Raw genomic sequence first — 20204 nt, forward strand, 5'->3', positions numbered from 1 at the left:
TAGATGTTGAGCAGAGTGATTTCATTCCCATCTATTATTCCTCTAACTAAAACGAATCTGCCCTCTTTATCCTTCTGTTCATATGTGTCTCAAACGGGATCCTGCTGGAAATCAGGATGGCAACCCCTCGTTTATGCTTCGATTTGTATGATGAGGAAGATATTTTTGTAAAGCCCATCTTTGTTAGTTTTTCATGTTGTTTTTCATTTAAATGCGTTTCTTGCAAATATACAATGTTGCCTTTTTTTTTCATTTTGGATCTTACTACGTTTTATTGGGTTAAGTATGCCATTGACATTGAAGGAAACTATTTTAAGCTTTTCATGTGCCATCTTCTCTGTTATAGTACTCAAACTGCAAAAACAATCTCTCTGGTAGAACATAGAAACCAAAACACAAACATATCAAACTGTCCAAATTTGACAAACCATCAATTTGACAAACTTTAGCTTCCAAAAGAAAGGATTCTGTGAAAAGACCCTTTAACTGGCCAGAAAAAACATCAAGCCTTGGAGGGAAAGCCTCTCTAAACATTTGCCAGAGTAGGGCCCTCCAAAGCAGCTCTGTCCATACGTCTTTCATGTCCGTCACAAAAAATGTCTGATATTTTCATCCTCCGACTTACTTTTACAGTTCGTACTTTAAGGAAAACTGAGGGGAAAATAATCTTTTATTAATTATTATTAATTGGAAAAAAATAAAAATAAAATAAACAATTGCACCAGGCATCCTCATTTAGTCTTTCATGTCTTAAATTTTACTATTGCTAATTTTCTCATGCCTATCGGTGTGTTTAAGAACGAGAACATTTTCGTTGTTGAGCGTGTTACCTTGTATGTAGAGTTGCATTGCAGTTATTTGTATCTTGCCATTCAACAGGAGGATTGTCTCCTGAAAGCCTGAAGTTTGTCTCTGATGTCCGCGCTCCTGGATGAACCTCCTCCTCGCCCTGATCGTCCTTCCCCTGCAGTATGCCAGGCGTGGTAGTTGAGTCGCTCCGCTGGGTCCTCCGGTGAAGGTACGACTTTAACCGGTAAACCTCTGTCCTTCATGTCTTTAGTGGCCTCGCTGATCGTGTGGTAAAGTCGCGTCCCGTCCTCATAAAAGACGCGCAGCCTGGCCGGGTAGGGGGTCTGGAAGCGGATCTTTTTCTCCTTCAACACTCGTTTCACTTCATTGTACTCTTTTAGCTTGTGCAGTATCATGGCTGGGTAATCATGATAGAAAAAAGTTTCTTTGGTTGTTAAGGAGAATGTCTTTCTTTTCCCAAGCTTTTCGTAGGACTTTTGTTTTGTACCGGTGGAATTTAATCACGATGGATCTGGGTTTACCTGGAGAGGTGGGTTTTGGGGCTAGCGCTCTGTGCGCTCTTTCAATATGGAGTTCCATAGTCGGGGGAGTGTCAAGTTTGTCGCGGATGAGTGTTTCCACAAAACTTATCATCGAACTTCCTTCTTCATTTTCTGACACGTTGTAGATTCTAATATTCTCTCTCCGTGACCTTTCCTCTTGGTCGACGAGCTTATCCTCGTGTTGAGTTTGGACTTTTAGCATATTTCTCATCACCTGCTCCATTGTTTGCAGTCTCGTTTCCGCCTCGTTGATACGGTCTTCTGCTTCTCCGATTCTTTGGTTTGTTTTGTTCAGTTCGTCTTTAATGTCATCCAGCTGACAACTGTTTTCTTTTCTAAAGTCCTGAATTTCTTGCAAAATTCTCTCCAAATTCACTTTAGACTTCTCGTCGTACTTCTGCTTTCCGCCATCTTTCCCGTTATTAGGGCACGACTCTGCACCTCGTGTTTCTTTGTCGTCCTTGTGTAACTGGCATATTCTTCTTACTTCTTTCCCTGGTTTCCATCCTTATCCTGCTACCAGACTGAATTTATTACTTGGTAAGATTAAATCCCTAATTTGCAGGATATTTTAAGATTCTGTCGGTGGACACGGTGTACTAGGCTGCCATCTCTGGTGGAGGCGGAACCGGAAGCTTGATGCAGACTTTTCAACGACAAATTATGGACTTTCCGTGAGTCCGTATATCTGCAGACTTTCTTGTGGGACTTACCCAGAGTTCATAGCGAACTTGGTGACGTATACAAACGTGATTGTCCAGCCCCCCCCCACTAAACGTAAACAAATGTTCGTACATTGAAGTCGTATTCAATAAAGTTTGAACAAATGTAAACAATGCGAGCGTGGACTTTGATGGGAACTGCAAATATGTTTATCTGTAAGTGACAACAATTAAACATTTGCAAATGATGAACATTAAGGTCTTTCTGACTTTTGATAGTTTTTTAAATAAAGCTTATCTGATCTTATCTTAAAATATGTAACCACTGTGAGACACACACACACACACACATACTCCAGGTCGGCTTTTTTTCTTATTAGACATAAGGGTCCATCTGGTTTCCAGGCAACGTGTGATGTCATAATAGTGTGTCCCATTACTCATATTTATGCAGTTCTCAAACCATCACGCACTCACACACGGCATGCCTGACACCATTCAAGTCCATGAGTGTTCAGTGCTCAGACTTTGAGGTGGACACTGGCATTGGGCCTTTATAATCCTGAAGGCGCTTCTTTGTGTGTGTGACATCCTGAAACAGGAAAACATTATTGATGCGTTCACTCAGGTACAGACCACAGCTTCATGCAGGTGAGAGTACCTGTGTTAGTATGACTGATAGTACTGATCAATACTCTTGATATAAATGTGGTTTAAATAGAGGAAGGCAGGAACTGCTCATTAGCCGTGAAAGGATGTGACATCACAAGCTCTCTCACCTGTGGTCTGCAGGTGTGTATTCCAACCAAGCTGCTTCAGGAAGTCTTTCCCTCAATCAGCACTTCTTTACTAGATATGATCAATATGTCTTTATCGACGGGCTATGTACCCCAGCCTTTTAAACTAGCTGTAATTAAGCCACTTCTTAAAAAGCCTACCCTAGATTCAGGCACCTTAGCTAACTATAGACCTATATCTAACCTTCCTTTTATCTCAAAGATCCTTGAGAAAGCAGTCGCTAATCAATTATGTGACTTTCTTCATAACAACAGTTTATTTGAGGACTTTCAGTCAGTCAGGAGTCCACCACAGCACTGAGACAGCACTGCGAGTTTCAAATGATCTACTTCCTGCTTCAGACAGAGGACTTCTCTCTGTACTCGTCCTGTTAGATCTTAGTGCTGCTTTCGACACGATAGACCATCACATCCTGTTACAGAGACTAGAACAGTTAATGTTCATTACAGGATCTGCATTAAGTTGGTTGAAATCTTATTGATCAGATCGATCTCAGTTTGTTAATGTTCATGATGTGTCCTCTATGCACACCAAAGTTAGTTATGGAGTTCCACAAGGTTCTGTGCTCGGACCGATTCTTTTTACCTTATATATGCTTCCTCTGGGTAATATCATGAGGAAACACTCCATTAATGTTCATTGTTACGCAGATGATACTCAATTATACTTATCAATGAAGCCAGACGAAACCAATCAGCTATCTAAACTAGAAGCATGCCTTAAGGACATAAAGATCTGGGTGACTAGAAACTTTCTGCTACTTAATTCAGACAAAACTGAAGTTATTGTGCTCGGCCCAAAACACCTTAGAGACTCTTTCTCTAATGATATAGCTGCCCTAGATGGCATCAGCCTGGCATCCAGCACTACTGTTAGGAATCTGGGAGTTCTGTTTGATCAGGATATGTCCTTCATCTCCCACATAAAACAAATATCAAGGACAGCCTTCTTTCACCTTCACAACAAACATCAGACACATCCTGTCTCAACACGATGCAGAAAAACTCGTCCATGCATTCGTTACTTCCAGGTTGGATTATTGTAACTCGTTACTATCAGGCTGCCCTAATAAGTCACTAAAAACTCTGCAGCTGGTACAAAATGCTGCAGCACGTGTGCTGACAAGAACTAGGAAGAGAGAGCACATCTCTCCTGTATTAGCCTCTCTGCACTGGCTTCCTGTAAAATCTAGAATAGAATTTAAAATCCTTCTTCTTACTTACAAAGCTCTTAATGGTCAGGCACCATCATATCTTAAAGAGCTCATAGTGCCATATTACTCCTCTAGAACATTGCGCTCCCAGGATGCAGGCCTGCTTGTGGTACCTGACGTCTCTAAGAGTAGTGTTGGAGGTAGAGCCTTCAATTACCAGGCCCCCCTCCTCTGGAACAATCTACCAGTCAGGGTCCGGGAGGCAGACACCCTCTCTTCTTTTAAGAGTTCAAACTTTCCTCTTTGATAAAGCTTATAGTTAGGCCTGGCTCAGGCTGGGACTAGCCCATAGTTATGCTGCTATAGGTTTAGACTGCCGGGGGGATCTAACACACCGAGCTTCTCTCTGTCTCTCTCTCTCTCTGTCTCTCTGTCTCTCTGTCTCCCTCTCTCTCTCTCTCTCTGTCATATTAATGCAGCTCATTAACTCTGTATCTTCTGGTCCCATTAACATTACTAACCATATATCTTCCCGGGAGTTCTTGTGCTCCCTTGTCTTGAAGGTTCCACGAGATCGTTGCTGCAGACCACCTGCTGCTGTGGACCTGCTCGACTGCAACAACTACTAACATCAGCCTTCCCCATAGTGTCATTATTGTTGTCAACAGGTCTACTATTAGCTAATGCTAATAGTTGGGCCTCTCTTTAAATAACATAACAAAGAGTCGGTCTAAACCTGCTCTTTCTGTAAAGTGTCTTGAAATAACTGGTTATGATTTGGCGCTATACAAATAAAATTTGATTTGATTGATTTATTGATTGGGGTGGGGGGGGGGGGGGGGTTAGGGTTAGGTTCCGCTCCAAAGAAAAAAGATTGGGAACTACTGACCTGAAACATTCTGACGTCATCTTAACACTACTCTCTCTCACACACACACGCACGCACACACACACACACACACACACACACACACACACACACACACAGAGTGTGACGTAGTGTCCGTTGCATACCTTGTAGACGTCACCGTACGTCCCGCTGCCGACCCGCTGGACGAGTCGGAAGTCCTCCTGCGGGTTCCTACGGGAGAAGTCCGTACAGAAGCTCATCCTTTCGGCTCCTCACTCCGACCCGACCCGCAGACTCTGACCCGGACCCACCCGGACTGACCCGGACCAGCACACACACGACAGGGCCTGTCAACACAGCTGGAACATGGCTTCTTCCGTGAGTTAGGCGCATGCGCACTGTACCTCATACAGACCGGCTGGGAGGGTTAAGATGCCTTCAGAGGCAGTGGGAGAAGTAATAATTTCAAAAACAATAAACCAAATAAAGCCGGAAGTATTTGAATGACGGGAATATAATGACATCACGGTGTACTTCTATGTCCTAAGTATTCTGCTCAGGATTTGGGCTGAAGCTCTGAGGAGACCCCGAATGCATCATGGAGCAGCTTGGTCTGTGATGTCTGTTTGTGAGCTGTGACCATGAACGCATCAAACAAACAAAAGAACTCTGCTCTGTGCCTCCTTTCTCTTTGTATCCTCCTCTCCTCCTCTCCTTGTCTCCTTGACTCCTCTGTCCTCGAGCAGAACAATGAACACATCATTATATATATATATTATATATGTTTATATGTTTAGACATTTTTATACATGTTTATATAGTTTATTTATGTTTATGCATGTTTATATATGTTCATACGTTTATATATTTATACATTTTTATACATGTTTATATAGTTTATTTATGTTTATATATGTTCATATGTTTATATGTTTATACATTTTTATACATGTTTATATATGTTCATATGTTTATATATTTATACATTTTTATACATGTTTATATAGTTTATTTATGTTTATATATGTTCATATGTTTATATGTTTATACATTTTTATACATGTTTATATAGTTTATTTATGTTTATATAGTTTATACATGTTTATATATGTTTATATATGTTTATACATGTTTATATATGTTCATATGTTTATACATTTTTATATATGTTTATATGTATATACATTTTTATACATGTTTATATAGTTTATTTATGTTTATATAGTTTATACATGTTTATATATGTTTATACATGTTTATATAGTATATACATTTTTATACATGTTTATATGTTTATACATGTTTATACATGTTTATATATGTTTACGTATACGTGTATATAATAATAATAATAGTAATGATGATGATAATAATTATAGTTGTTGTTGTCAGTGGTTTGTGCAGAGGCAGAGAGAGACAGACAGACAGACAGACAGACACAGGGAGAGAGAGAGTCCACACCCAGCTCACTGAGGAGGCTCGTCACCATAAAGTCACCCACCGTGACGTCACACCAGCACTTCCGGTGTCTTGTATCAAAATAAGACTGAGTGATGAACGGCGTGAATGTGTTTGATGTGTCACATGCTTAGACTGCAGCATGTCTACTTGTTAATAATGTGAGTATGTCACTTGTTGTTTCCATGGCAACCATGACAGTATCCACAATCATGACATAGAGAGAGAAACTAGTTCAGACTTCACAGACTGATGGATGACACAAAACATCTGTTCAAGGACTTTCAAGGCCTGGGCAAGGTGAGCAGCAGTATTAAAGAACATGTTCATGTGTTCACCTGGTCAGGTGGTCTCACCAGTCTCAACTCATGATTGTGGAGGACACACCGATCCGTATTTTTCTCCAGGCAGAAGTTTGGTTACAAACTCTGAAACAGTTTTTCTTCAGTTTGTTAAACTTTGTTTTTAAAACTTAAACAATCTTTTAGTTTTTGTTTCTGTGGAAACAGTCAAATATGAACAATTTATGAAACGTCTGATTCTTTATGTAGTGTGTTTTCTTCATGTTGAGCTGAAAATAAAGTGTTTTTGACATTATTGACATGTTCTTTTTCGAGTCAATCAGCAGGTCTGGACTCCTTCACACCTCAAATCATTATTCCTGAATGTTAAACAGTTTTATTTTGAAGGCTGTCTCGGGGACTTCCGGTGCTCAGGTGCGTTTCTTGCTGTCACCTTGACACAGCTCTGACGGTCCGTCAGTCGGCATGACAACGCGCTCTCGGGAGCAACCGGGAAACGGCTGACGAGCGCGAGGATGGCAGCAGAAGATGCCCAGTAACGGAAACAGCGGCGGAAACCCAGAGAACACCGAGACCGGAAACGGGACCGGGACCTGCTCCGGGAGCGGCTCGGTTCATGTCCCGGCCATGGAGAGAGCCCGGCCGGTGACGGTGACGGTGTCCGCGGTGAGCCTCACACTCAGCGTGCTGTCCCTGCTGCTGCTGGTCACCGCCATCTCCACCGACCACTGGTACGAGACCGACACACGTAGACACAAGGACAACTGCGACCGGACCGGGTCCGACTCCAACGACCAGAAGAACCGGGAGATGCCCATCTACCACCTGCCGCTGGTGGACACCGGCAGCGGCGGGGCCAGGCAGCGGGACGTAGCGCTGATGAAGCCGGTTCATGTGGGCAGCAGGGAGGAGGAGCTGCTGGAGAACTGGCGGGCCATCCTGGGGATGGGCATCCTGGAGACCGAGTGCGGCAGGCCGCTGTTCTCCACCCACTCCGGCCTGTGGAGGAAGTGCTACTTCAAGAGACTGGACCCGGACATCGACAAGCTCATCGACCGCGGTCAGTACACACACTGTGTATTTATACTGCATATACTGCATTTCTATACTGTAATGTATCTGTACACGGACAGTATAGTATATATAACATCAGTGCTACCAATGGACCAGGACATCAACATGTTCCGTGTATACTATACTACATATAAGTCCATATACACAAATACTGTTCAAATACTTTTTTATCATCAATCACTTTATTTATCTCCAAATCATCAAGACACAAACAGAGCAGGTCTCTGCTCATTCTTATATTAGAACACCAGTACTATTGTCATAATGGACATCACATCATCCATCACGCTCACACACACACACACACACACACACACACACCATGTATACATTTTATAATAACAACATTAATGTATTAATGAAGCTGCAGCTTACTGACAGAGATCAGACTCCCTGTACATACACACTCGTGTATATTAGTAATTATATACACACTGCACACACTCACACTGCACATATACACACTGCATAAACACTGCACGTACACACATGTTTAGATTAGAAATAGTGTACACACTGCACACACACACTGCAAAAACACTGTACATATACACACTGTACAAAGAAACACTGCACATGTACACACCCTTACTGCACATACTTATACTGCACAAATACACACACTGCACACATACACACACACTGCACAAATACGCATACTGCACTCATTCACACTACACATTCACACTACACATACACACTGCACATACACACTGCATAAATACACACACTGCACAAATACATACTGCACTCATACACACTACACATATACACACTGCACATATACATACTGGTCTAAGATTGGCTGTTGGACTGGTTTCAAACTGATTTTAGGCCTGGTTTCAAACTGGTTTTAGCCTGCTTTCAGACTGGTTTTAACCTGGTTTTAGGCCTGGTTTTCGGTTGGTATTAGGATGGGTTTTGGTTTATTTTAGCCTAGTTTTAACCTGATGTAGCCTGACTTTAGGCCTGGTTTCAGACTGGTTTTATGCCTGGTTATAAACTGGTTTTATGCCTGGTTATAAACTGGTTTTATGCCTGGTTTCAAACTGGTTTTAGCCTGGTCTCAGAATGGTTTTAGCCTGATGTAGCCTGGCTTTAGGCCTGGTTTCAAACTGATTTTATCCTGGTTTTAGGCCTGGTTTCAAACTGGTTTTAGGCCTGGTTCCAGAATAATTTCTGCCTGGTTCAGGCCTGGTTTTAGCCCCCGGTTATTGCCCCCGGTTATTAGACTGGTTTTAACCTGATGTAGCCTGATCTTAGCCTGGTTTCAGACTGCTGTCAGGCTGGTTTTAGCCTGGTATTAGGATGGTTTTATCCTGGTATTAGGATGGCTTTAGTCTTGTTTTAGGCCTGGTTTCAGACTGGTTTTAGCCTGGCTTTAAGATGGTTTTAGGCTTGGTTTTAGCCTGGTGTAGCCTGGTTTCAGACTGGTTTTAGCCTAGTTTCAGCTTGATTTTAGCCTGGTTTCAGACTGGCTTTAGCTTTGATTAGCCTGGTTTTGTGCTAATTTTAGCCTTGTTTCAGGCTACTTTTAGCCTGGTTTCAGAATGGTTTCAGACTGCTCTCAGACTGGATTTAGCCTGGTGTTACGCTGGTTTTAGCCTGGTTTTAGGACTTGTTTTACGCTGGTTTCAGACTAGTTTTAGAGTGGTTTCAGCCTGGTTTAAGCCTGGTTTTGCCCTGGTTTTCGGGTGGTTTTAGGTCTGGTTTTACATTGGTTTGAGCCTGGTACAGCCTGGTTTTAGCCTGGTGTAGCCTGATTTTAGCCTGGTTTCGGCTTGGTTTTAGTCTGGTTTCAGACTGGTTTTATCCTGTTTTCAGACTAGTTTTGGCCTGGTGTAGCCTGGTTTAGCCTGGTTTCAGCCTGGTGTAGCCTGATTTTAGCCTGATGTAGCCTGGTTTTAGGCTGGTATTAGAATGGTTTTAGGCTGGCTTTAGGCTTGTTTTAGCCTGGTTTCAAACTGGTTTTAGGCTGGTATTAGAATGGTTTTAGGCTGGCTTTAGGCTTGTTTTAGCCTGGTTTCAGACTGGTTTTAGCCTAGTTTCAGCTTGATTTTAGCCTGGTTTCAGACTGGCTTTAGCTTTGATTAGCCTGGTTTTGTGCTAATTTTAGCCTTGTTTCAGGCTACTTTTAGCCTGGTTTCAGAATGGTTTCAAACTGCTCTCAGACTGGATTTAGCCTGGTGTTACGCTGGTTTTAGCCTGGTTTTAGGACTTGTTTTACGCTGGTTTCAGACTAGTTTTAGAGTGGTTTCAGCCTGGTTTAAGCCTGGTTTTGCCCTGGTTTTCGGCTGGTTTTAGGTCTGGTTTTACATTGGTTTGACCCTGGTACAGCCTGGTTTTAGCCTGGTGTAGCCTGATTTTAGCCTGGTTTCGGCTTGGTTTTAGTCTGGTTTCAGACTGGTTTTATCCTGTTTTCAGACTAGTTTTGGCCTGGTGTAGCCTGGTTTAGCCTGGTTTCAGCCTGGTGTAGCCTGATTTTAGCCTGATGTAGCCTGGTTTTAGGCTGGTATTAGAATGGTTTTAGGCTGGCTTTAGGCTTGTTTTAGCCTGGTTTCAGACTGGTTTTAGCCTAGTTTCAGCTTGATTTTAGCCTGGTTTCAGACTGGCTTTAGCTTTGATTAGCCTGGTTTTGTGCTAATTTTAGCCTTGTTTCAGGCTACTTTTAGCCTGGTTTCAGAATGGTTTCAGACTGCTCTCAGACTGGATTTAGCCTGGTGTTACGCTGGTTTTAGCCTGGTTTTAGGACTTGTTTTACGCTGGTTTCAGACTAGTTTTAGAGTGGTTTCAGCCTGGTTTAAGCCTGGTTTTGCCCTGGTTTTCGGGTGGTTTTAGGTCTGGTTTTACATTGGTTTGAGCCTGGTACAGCCTGGTTTTAGCCTGGTGTAGCCTGATTTTAGCCTGGTTTCGGCTTGGTTTTGGTCTGGTTTCAGACTGGTTTTATCCTGTTTTCAGACTAGTTTTGGCCTGGTGTAGCCTGGTTTAGCCTGGTTTCAGCCTGGTGTAGCCTGATTTTAGCCTGATGTAGCCTGGTTTTAGGCTGGTATTAGAATGGTTTTAGGCTGGCTTTAGGCTTGTTTTAGCCTGGTTTCAAACTGGTTTTAGGCTGGTATTAGAATGGTTTTAGGCTGGCTTTAGGCTTGTTTTAGCCTGGTTTCAAACTGGTTTTACGCTTGATTTAGCATGATTTCAGCTTAGTTTTAGCCAGGTGTAGCCTGGTTTCAGACTAGTTTTGGACTGGTGTAGCCTGGTTTCAGCTTGGTTTTAGCCTGGTTTTAAGCTGGTTTTTGGCTTGGTTTTAGCCTGGTGTAGCCTGGTTTCAGACTGGTTTTAGCATGGTTTCAAACTGGTTTTAGCATGGTTTCAGCTTGGTTTTAGCATGGTTTCAGCTTGGTTTTAGCCTTGTTTCAGACTTGTTGTGGCCTGGTGCAGCCTGGTTTAGCCTGGTTTCAGACTGGTTTCAGCTTGGTGTAGCCTGGTTTTAGCCTGGTTTCAGACTGGTTTCAGCTTGCTGTTGCCTGGTTTTAGGCCTGGTTACAGACTGGTTTCAGCTTGGTTTTAGCCTTGTTTAAGCTAGGTGTAGCTGGTTTTAGCTTGGTTTTAGCCTGGTTTCAGCCTGGTGTAGCCTGGTGTAGCCTGGTTTCAGATTGGTTTTAGCATGGTTTCAAACTGGTTTTAGCATGGTTTCAGCTTGGTTTTAGCCTTGTTTCAGACTTGTTGTGGCCTGGTGCAGCCTGGTTTAGCCTGGTTTTAGCCTGGTTTCAGACTGGTTTTAGCCTGGTTTCAGACTGGTTTCAGCTTGGTGTAGCCTGGTTTTAGCCTGGTTTCAGACTGGTTTCAGCTTGCTGTTGCCTGGTTTTAGGCCTGGTTACAGACTGGTTTCAGCTTGGTTTTAGCCTTGTTTAAGCTAGGTGTAGCTGGTTTTAGCTTGGTTTTAGCCTGGTTTCAGCCTGGTGTAGCCTGGTTGTAGCCTGGTTTTAGGCCTGGTTTTTGCCTGGTTTCAGACTAGTTTTAGCCTGATGACAGACCACACATCAGATCACAGGAAACTTCAGGGTTAATTCCAGGTTTTCAGTACTACGAAGGTGGCTAACTTCTAACTGTGCATTCACACCGAACGCGAAGCGAATATTCGCCTTGCGTTACTCGCGCAAGTTTGACTGCCGGATCAAAATTCTCTTTAAATAACAGGCGAATATTCGCCCTTCGCTTACGGAATGGAGGAGAGGAAGTGGGGCTTATCTCCATGGTTACCAACGGCGCCAGGAGAATCTTGATGTTGATAGGCTTTCACTATACCACATGACGCGAATTCGCCGAGGAAGTTTCAACTCACGTGAATTTGCGTTGTGATTATTCGCGCCACGGTCATTTGCGCTGTCCAACGCAAATTTGCGTCTACTTGCATTGCATTGACTTTGTATTGAATCTCGCCGAATCTTTAACATCTGATTATATGAAATATATTTATGAAAGATATTCACTGAGCTCCACTGATATATATCTACAACAGAGACTGATCACAGCACTGAAGCCTGGTGACTGATGGACTTATAAGATATGAAAGTAAACTTTAAGCCGCTTTAAACTGTGATTTTATATTAAAGGGGTTATATGTAACATTTTACATATATTCATCAATTAAATATCATTTTTTATTGCCAATGTGTGAAGGGATAGTAGAGGAACTGATCAATTGAGACCTTCCCCAACTTCCTCCATCGGCCCTAACAACCTGTGGGCTTATTTTAAAGCACTCGGGACGGTTTTTCTGGGAAACAAGAGGATGTGACGTATCTGTGCCCGAGCGAGTACCTCTGCCGAGAGCTCATTCTGCACCACTACAGTCAACAGTGTGCAACAAGAGACAACGCAAACTGTGAAATGGAGATGGATGGCAACAAACGACAGCACCCACAACAACACCAACACAAACTATACACAAGAAAAAAAACAAAAACAAAGTTTGATCTAGTGAAGCCGTCTGACTTAACAGGAAGTGACCGACGTCAGGGGGAAAACTAGAGTCAACATCGGCAGTGCATGTGAATCATGGAGACCTTCGACTGCTTTGGGGATCAAAACAGACCCACAACTTATTGTTATCATAGAAACAAAACCTGCGTGCAGCGTTCTTTCCCCTGGTGCAGCGTTTTTTCTCTCACAGCACAAGTGCTTCATCCCAGCTCTCTGCAGCTGCCCCGCCCCGCCTGGCTGATGTTCGCTGATGCTTGTGATGATTTGCTGGTTCGCCAGCGTAATTTGCCATTTGGTTACAAAGCACAATGCCAGAGTCATGCCGTGTATTTATGTTAGAGCTAGTTGGCTAACCTTAGCATGCTCGCTAACGTTATGACTACCAAGAAAAGAAAAGAAAACACAGAGTCAAATTCCTTGTATGTGACCACATACTTGGCCAATAAAACTGATTCTGATTCAAAATACTATCCGAGTGTGTATGTCAGTGTCAGTCTAGCTTGACAAATAACTTGGCCACCTAACATGATACTAACTGAGGTATTATGACAAACAGTGTTGATCTTGGACAACATGATGCCGGTCAATGAACACGTCTCGTCAGTGAAAAGTAAACAGAGCCGATGAGTTCTGAGACTGAGCATGCTCAGTTCCGTGTGTCTTCAGCAAAAACCCCGGATGCTCGTTCATGCGCACAAGTATCCGCGCGAGTGTTTACAAGAAGGTTGACTGCAGTTCACTTAACGGTCGACCGTGTCGCTAGGAATGAGGATTTTCTGAAAGTTACATATAGACCCTTTAATTGTATTAGCTCTGTAAGTCTGTTTGATGCGGCTGAGGCTGAGAGAATAAGTCTGTTATAAATCTGCAACATATAAATGTAACGTAACACACACGTGTTTATATTGTCAGTATATGGTGCTCTCTCAGTGTCATGTGACCGCTTAGCATGATCTCCTTTGTCAAGGTTACTGAAGATAACTAAAGATAACCTGGGTATGTTGAACTCACTTTGTAGCACAAGCCTCAGGTAAACACATTGTGGACAGGTAAACACGGTATGGAATGCAATGGACTGTACTTAGGGTCTTTTCTAGTCTTTGCGACCACTCAAAGCTGCTTTTACACTACATGTCACATTCACCCATTCACACACTGATGGCAGAGGCTGCTACGTAATGTGCCCAACTGTCAATCAGTCATCACATTCATACCCGTCATAACCAGGGGCAGTTTGGGGTTCAGTGTCTTTGCCCAAGGACACTTCGACATGTAGCCTGAGGGAGCTGGGGATCGAATCTCTGCCCTTCCGATTGAAAGACGACCGACTCTACCACTGAGCCACAGCTGCCCCATGGACAGGTAAACACGGTGTGGACAGGGAAACACAGTATTGACAGGTAAACAAAGTGTGGACAGGTAAACAGTGTGGACAAGTAAACAGGTCACATGATGTGAAATACCCTGAGCTTCTAACAGTCAGGACGAGTTTCAGTTCACTGAGCTGCTGTTTTATTATTTCAGCCTGATAATACAGGTGTACAGACTACAACTCCCAGAGTGCACCTGGATCTCCCGTCTCACCTGTCTCACCTGTCTTTCTCTGCAGGCATAGCAGACCGCTGCACAGCTGTGAAGTATCACTTCTCTCAGCCAATCAGATTGAGGAACATCCCTCTGAACCTGACCAGGACGATCCAACAGGACGAGTGGCACCTGCTGCGTGAGCACACACACACACATGAATCAGTCTTATTAAGCAAATTATAGATTTGACATTATAGATCAGGGCGGTACTGTGGTGCAGTGGTTAGCACTGTTGCCTCACAGCTGTCAGGTCCCTGGTTTGAGTCCCGGTTCAGACGTAGTGGGCCTTTCTGTGTGGAGTCTGCATGTTCTCCCCGTGCATGCGTGGGTTCCCTCCGGGTGCTCCGGCTTCCTCCCACAGTCCAAAGACATGCTCGTTAGGTTCACTGGTGACTCTGACCGTAGGTGTGAGCGTGAAAGGTTGTCTGTCCCTGTGTGTCAGACAGGTGACCCCCCCCGGTAGATGGCTGATTATAGATTATTGATGGTGTATGTCATGTGTGTTCTGCTTCTAGTCATCCTCACTTCTTGTCACTGGTTGCCATGGAAACACACAGTGACAGTATGATGTAACAGGGGGGGGGGGGGTGAGCAGAAGGTGGTAACGATGGCAACACTCGCTGTGTTTACCTCATTAATGATATGTGTGTGTGTGTGTGTGTGTGTGTGTGTGTATAATATAAATGTGTGTGTAATATAAATGTGTGTGTGTGTGCGTGTGTAATATAAATGTGTGTGTGTGTAATATATATATGTGTGTGTGTGTGTGCGTGTGTAATATAAATTTGTGTATGTGTGTAATATAAATGTGTGTGTGTGTAATATATATATGTGTGTATGTGTGTGTAATATAAATGTGTGTGTGTGTGTGTGTGTGTGTGTCAGACCTGCGGCGCATCACGGCGGGCTTCCTGGGCATGGCGGCGGCCGTGCTGCTGTGTGGGAGCATCGTGGCGTCAGTGGGATTCTTTTGGGAGGAGAGTCTGACGCAGCACGTCTCCGGCCTGCTCTTCCTCATGGCAGGTAACTCACCTGAGACTGTGGGCGGGTCTCATTTCTCTACTCTGAGTCTCCTTGCCTCCGTATCTCCTCCCCTCTTTTCCTCCTCACCTCCCCGTCTCCTTGCCCCCTCACCTCCCCTTCTCCTTACCCCCTCACCTCCTTGTCTCCTTGCCCCCTCACCTCCCCATCTCCTTGTCTCCATTCGCCTGAGTCAAACACCTGTATTAGGTCACATGATCCAGGTGATCACCTCTGTCAGTCATCACAGATCAAGTTCCTGATGAGCTGGGCGGAGTCTGTCTCATCTGACCAATCACAATCATGAACAAGTATCTCTCATATAAAACTCACTAAACAAAGTTTCTAATAGCACCAGGTTATGTCAGATGTGCAGCATAAGTTACCATGGTGATGTACCTGATCAAGAGGGAAAAAGTTCGGCTCCCGGTCTGCCGATCATTTGGTGCATGTCATCCCCCACTCTCTACTCCCCTCTCTCACCTCTCTGAGGCTGTCTCTCGTCAGCTCGTCGGCAAAAAGCCAAACAAATAATCTTTTAAAAAAAAGAAGTGAAAAAGTGCAGATCACTCTTTAAACTCCTCCCCTCCAGACGTTACCGTGTACGCCAGGACCTCCAGACACAGGCTGTCACTCTGATGAGCAGCAGAGTCAGGGACAGTTCATGTGTAATAACCTGATACAGTTATACAAAAGCCCACTGTGATGGGAAACATGTTATTTATTATTATTGTTCACCCTCTTTTGATGTCTACATTATCACTACATCAAAGGCCAATCCACATTCTCTGTAAATACCATCTACCTCCTGTATACAACGGCCACATTTATCTCAGCATCTTTGCCCTGTCTCCTCTAAAAGGGCTGTTGTGTTTTTAAATAATGTAAGTATATAATTGTATAATATGTATTCATAGGTCTGTATATAGTAGTTTTAGTTTTTAGTGTTTAAGTGTGTATGTTGCCTTTGTCTAACTTGTTTTAACTGTAGTATGTGTATTTGTGTGTCTGCACATTGAGAGTCACACTCCTTCTATGTGCAAACACACTGTAGCCCATCCTCGAAACTAACCTCAAGTTACCTCGCTAACCGCTAACAGCTAATCAAGTACAGAGCTCTAACCCGTCTGTGGTCTCTGTAGGGATCTTCTGCACCATCTCTTTGTGTACGTATGCAGCCAGTGTGACCTACGACCTCTCCAGGAACCCGCCCTTTATCTACGGCCTGCCCTCTGACGTGGATCATGGGTACGGCTGGTCCATCTGTTGCGCCTGGGCCAGTCTGGGTCTGACAGTGGCCGCTGGCTGCCTTGGCACCACCTTCCCCTTCCTGAGCCGGGGCGGAGCACTGAGGTCCAAAACGGCCCGCGAGTCCTCCGTCTGAGCTGTCAATCAAACTGAGGAGGCAGAGCCAGAGAAACCTCGGACATGTTTGTTGAACCACTTGCACCGCGTTAATGTGACCCGGTTCTGGACGGATGAGCGGCGGGGTTTGTGGACATTAATGTAACAACACATACACACACACACACACACGCACACACAGACACACACACTAAGTGAACAGTCGAGTCCGAGTCAGACTGAGACCTGCAGAAATCAGGTCCTCGTCTCTTCCTTCTCTTTATTCTTATATTATTGATCTTAAAGTGTGACTCAGCTGAGTTATGTCAAAGTGATGTCACAGTGATGTGAAAACTGTGGGATCCTGACACTCAGACAGACTGTAGAGACTGAAGGTACGCTATGCTATGCTAGCTTTGGTCTTTGTTAGCTTAAATGATGATGTCACTGCTGGTTTACTCAAACAGTTAAAATGTTATATTATTTCACTCAGCGTCAGCATCTGTCCTGAAACAGAGGAGACAGTTAATGACATGTTTCTGACATGTTGAACTCTTGGAGGCGGGAGGAGGAGGAGAAGGACGAGGGGGTCTAAGGAGAGCAGTGAGGAAGAGTTCAGACTGGGCTCAGACTCGACTCAAACACCCGTCAGAAACCCGTCAAACCTGAAGCTCATCAGGAACACAAACTCACCTTCTGTCTGTTTTCAGGATTCTTCTGTAAATCAAGTCGACGTAGTTTCACTGTAAAGAATCCTCAGAGCTCAGCCCGTCTGCACTGTAAAAAACACTTTAAAAACACTCTAAAATATGAATGAAAACATTAACATTGTCGTCAGTACTTTAAGATGTTTGAGTTTGTGTTGACGGTTTGATCACAGAGTTCACACAAACACACTCGGCTCACACAGGTGTGAATATCAAGTGTTTTTTACCTGACCTAAGAACATTTGATTGAACTGAATCGGTGTTACGTAAAGACGTTAAACTTCAGCCATCAGCCTGCGAGCTGAGCCACAGACTGAGAACATGTGGAACATCTGAGTCCCTTTACTCAAACCAAGAACAATCACTGGACCTGATCCAATAAGAGATCAGAGGAGCATGTTCTTCTTCACAGGTATGAACAGGTGTATCCAGGTGTGTAATCTGATGAGTATTTAACTGACTAAATGCTGCTGCTTGGTGCTTTGTTATTTATCAAACGTAGTCGTCATAGTTCAGAAGAACAGTTCAGTCATCTTCAGCTCAGAGTCACTAACTGCAGCAGGCCCGATGTCACATCTGTACCTTTATACCCTCCCATGTGTTTCTGATACCCCCTGATACCCTTTTAATGTGTTTCTGATACCCTCCCATGTGTTTCCTATACCCCCTGATACCCTTTTAATGTGTTTCCTATACCCCCTGATACCCTTTTAATGTGTTTCTGATACCCTCCCATGTGTTTCTGATACACCCTGATACCCTCCCATGTGTTTACTATACCCCCTGATACCCTCCCATGTGTTTCCTATACCCCGTGGCCCCCTTCCAAGTGTTTTCTATAACCCCTGATACCCTCCCATGTGTTTCTGATACCCCCTGATACCCTCCTATGTGTTTCCTATACCCCCTGCTAACAGAACAGGCTGAAGATGGACTGAACGTTTGTTCTTCTGGTATTTTTGATTCAATCATCTAAAACCTCTGAAACAAAATGAACCCTATCACACAACTCTAATACCCTCTGATCCTCCTTGATACCCCCTTAAACCCTTCATCTTACATCCCCCTTTGATACCCCTTCATACCCCTTCTGTACTCTCCAATACCCTTTTGTACCCCAAGTTTATTTTCTGAAGCCCCATTAGCCTCGAGTGTTGGCCTCCTGATAGCCTAAGACAGTGGTTCCCAACCTGGGGTCTGGGCCCCCCTTAGGGACGCCAAAGAACGCTGGGGGTGCGCGAGGCTTTGTCTGCACTGAGACTGTAAAGATTAGATTTGCATATGTTAAATAAAATCATTAAAAAACCTTACTTGATCATCAAAAGTCTGTTTAAACTATTTAAAAAATATACAGTATATATATTTTTGTCCTCATTCAAATATAGCAGCTACTCTGTAGGCCACACCTCTGCGAACTATCGGCTGATTGGTGTTAAGTTTTGCCAATAAAGATTTTGAATTAATATCTTTATTGTTTCGGTGTATGTGTATATGGGCTGGGGGGCACAGTCTTTCTTAGATACAAGCAGGGGGGCTCCAAGGAAAAAAGGTTGGGAACCACTGCTCTATGATACTGCCCTGTGTACCCTCTGATACCCCATCATACCCACCCCATGCTCTCTCTCACTCTCCTCAATACTCTAATAAAAACTAATATCCTCTTCTTGGTTCTGATGCCGGGCTGCACGGTTGTGCAGTGGTTAGCTCTGTCACCTAACAGCTAGAAGGCCCAACCCCCCCAAAAAACTTCTTATATCCTATAATAGCCCCTGATACCCTTTCATACCTCTCCTGATACCCTGTTAAACCTAATAATAGAAATTCCTGGTAAGACTGCTGAAACCTCCTGATTCCCTGTGATATCCCCTCTGTACTGTTTGATAGCCCATCATATCCCATGGTACCATGTTACACTTTACAAACCCTTTGATTCCCACCTTCCATATAATACCCCTGCTCTGCAGTATTATTATAATAAAACCTTTAATACCCCTCATGTAATGTCTGATGCCCCATCACCCTCCTGTACCCTCTGAAACCCTGTGCTGCCCTCTGCTGGACGTTCACAGCATCTCTTCAGTCTGCTGATGTTCAGCTGTAAATAAACAATGTAAACATCGTCAGACTCTCTGCAGTGTTTTAAAGATTTATTCATATTTGTTTCGTATATATAAATGATTAAATATATGATAAATAAAGTATTAAATATGTGTTATGTGTTATTATCACTGTGTATCTCTGGGACACTGTTTTAATGCTAATCTGATTAAGCATGAAATTGATCTGACATTTGTCTGTCAGGTTTTAGGATTTGATCTTTCATCTGATGTCACTCATCTTGTCACCCAGAGTTAGTTCACCCTGCCATTCTGCCTCCATGTGTTTCAATTAAAGATGACGTGAAACAGAGGTGTTATATCCCAGCTTCAACTGGCAGTGTGATAGGGGCTTTAGAGACTTTAGGTACCACAAGCAGGCCTGAGGAGCACTATGTTCTAGAGGGGTAATATGGCACTATGAGCTCTTTAAGATATGATGGTGCCTGACCATTGAGAGCTTTGTAAGTAAGAAGAAGGATTTTAAATCCTATTTTTACAGGAAGCCAGTGCAAGAGGCTGCACATTGCCCAGACAATACCCAACTCACCTCAACATTCTAAAGTTGGCAGTTGCTGGTTGCAGTCTTGAGAATGTTCCAGAAACAAACTGCCAGCTCCACACTGCCCAGAGTTTTTGCTTTATTTTACATGGATGAAGGTCATGCATACCGATGTTCCACACGCAAGTATAGGCTAGTTGTCAAGGGAACACACTCAGAATGTTAAGGTTTGTTGGGAAAAGGCGCATATTGGTCCGACTTTCCACGACTCCACCAAACCTGTCTGGACATGTCAAACTCGAACAACTCCATCCAACCA

The 20204-nt window shown here is 43.6% G+C and overlaps 2 protein-coding genes across 2 annotated transcripts in view; one reads left to right on the top strand and one right to left on the bottom strand.

The window, feature by feature from the left end:
• The window catches only part of LOC138595084 (mitogen-activated protein kinase kinase kinase kinase 3-like), a 50299-nt gene extending 45135 nt beyond the window's left edge, over positions 1–5164 (bottom strand). Inside the window, exon 1 of the mRNA XM_069666400.1 lies at positions 4980–5164. Coding sequence (XP_069522501.1) covers positions 4980–5075 — 96 coding nt within the window. The 5' untranslated portion in view covers positions 5076–5164. The remainder of the gene's footprint in view (positions 1–4979) is intronic.
• Positions 5165–7080: 1916 nt separating this feature from the next.
• Positions 7081–19480, top strand: tmem178a (transmembrane protein 178a). Its single transcript, XM_069666753.1, has 4 exons — positions 7081–7635; positions 14239–14352; positions 15102–15239; positions 16379–19480. Exons 1-4 carry the CDS (start codon positions 7104–7106, stop codon positions 16618–16620), a joined length of 1026 nt encoding a protein of 341 aa, XP_069522854.1. The 5' UTR covers positions 7081–7103; the 3' UTR covers positions 16621–19480.
• The last annotated feature ends 724 nt before the right edge of the window (positions 19481–20204 follow it).

This window comes from Semicossyphus pulcher, unplaced genomic scaffold (genome assembly GCF_022749685.1).
Source record: "Semicossyphus pulcher isolate SPU_LCO1_2020_fin unplaced genomic scaffold, fSemPul1.0.p SCAF_17, whole genome shotgun sequence".
NCBI lineage: Eukaryota > Metazoa > Chordata > Actinopteri > Labriformes > Labridae > Semicossyphus > Semicossyphus pulcher.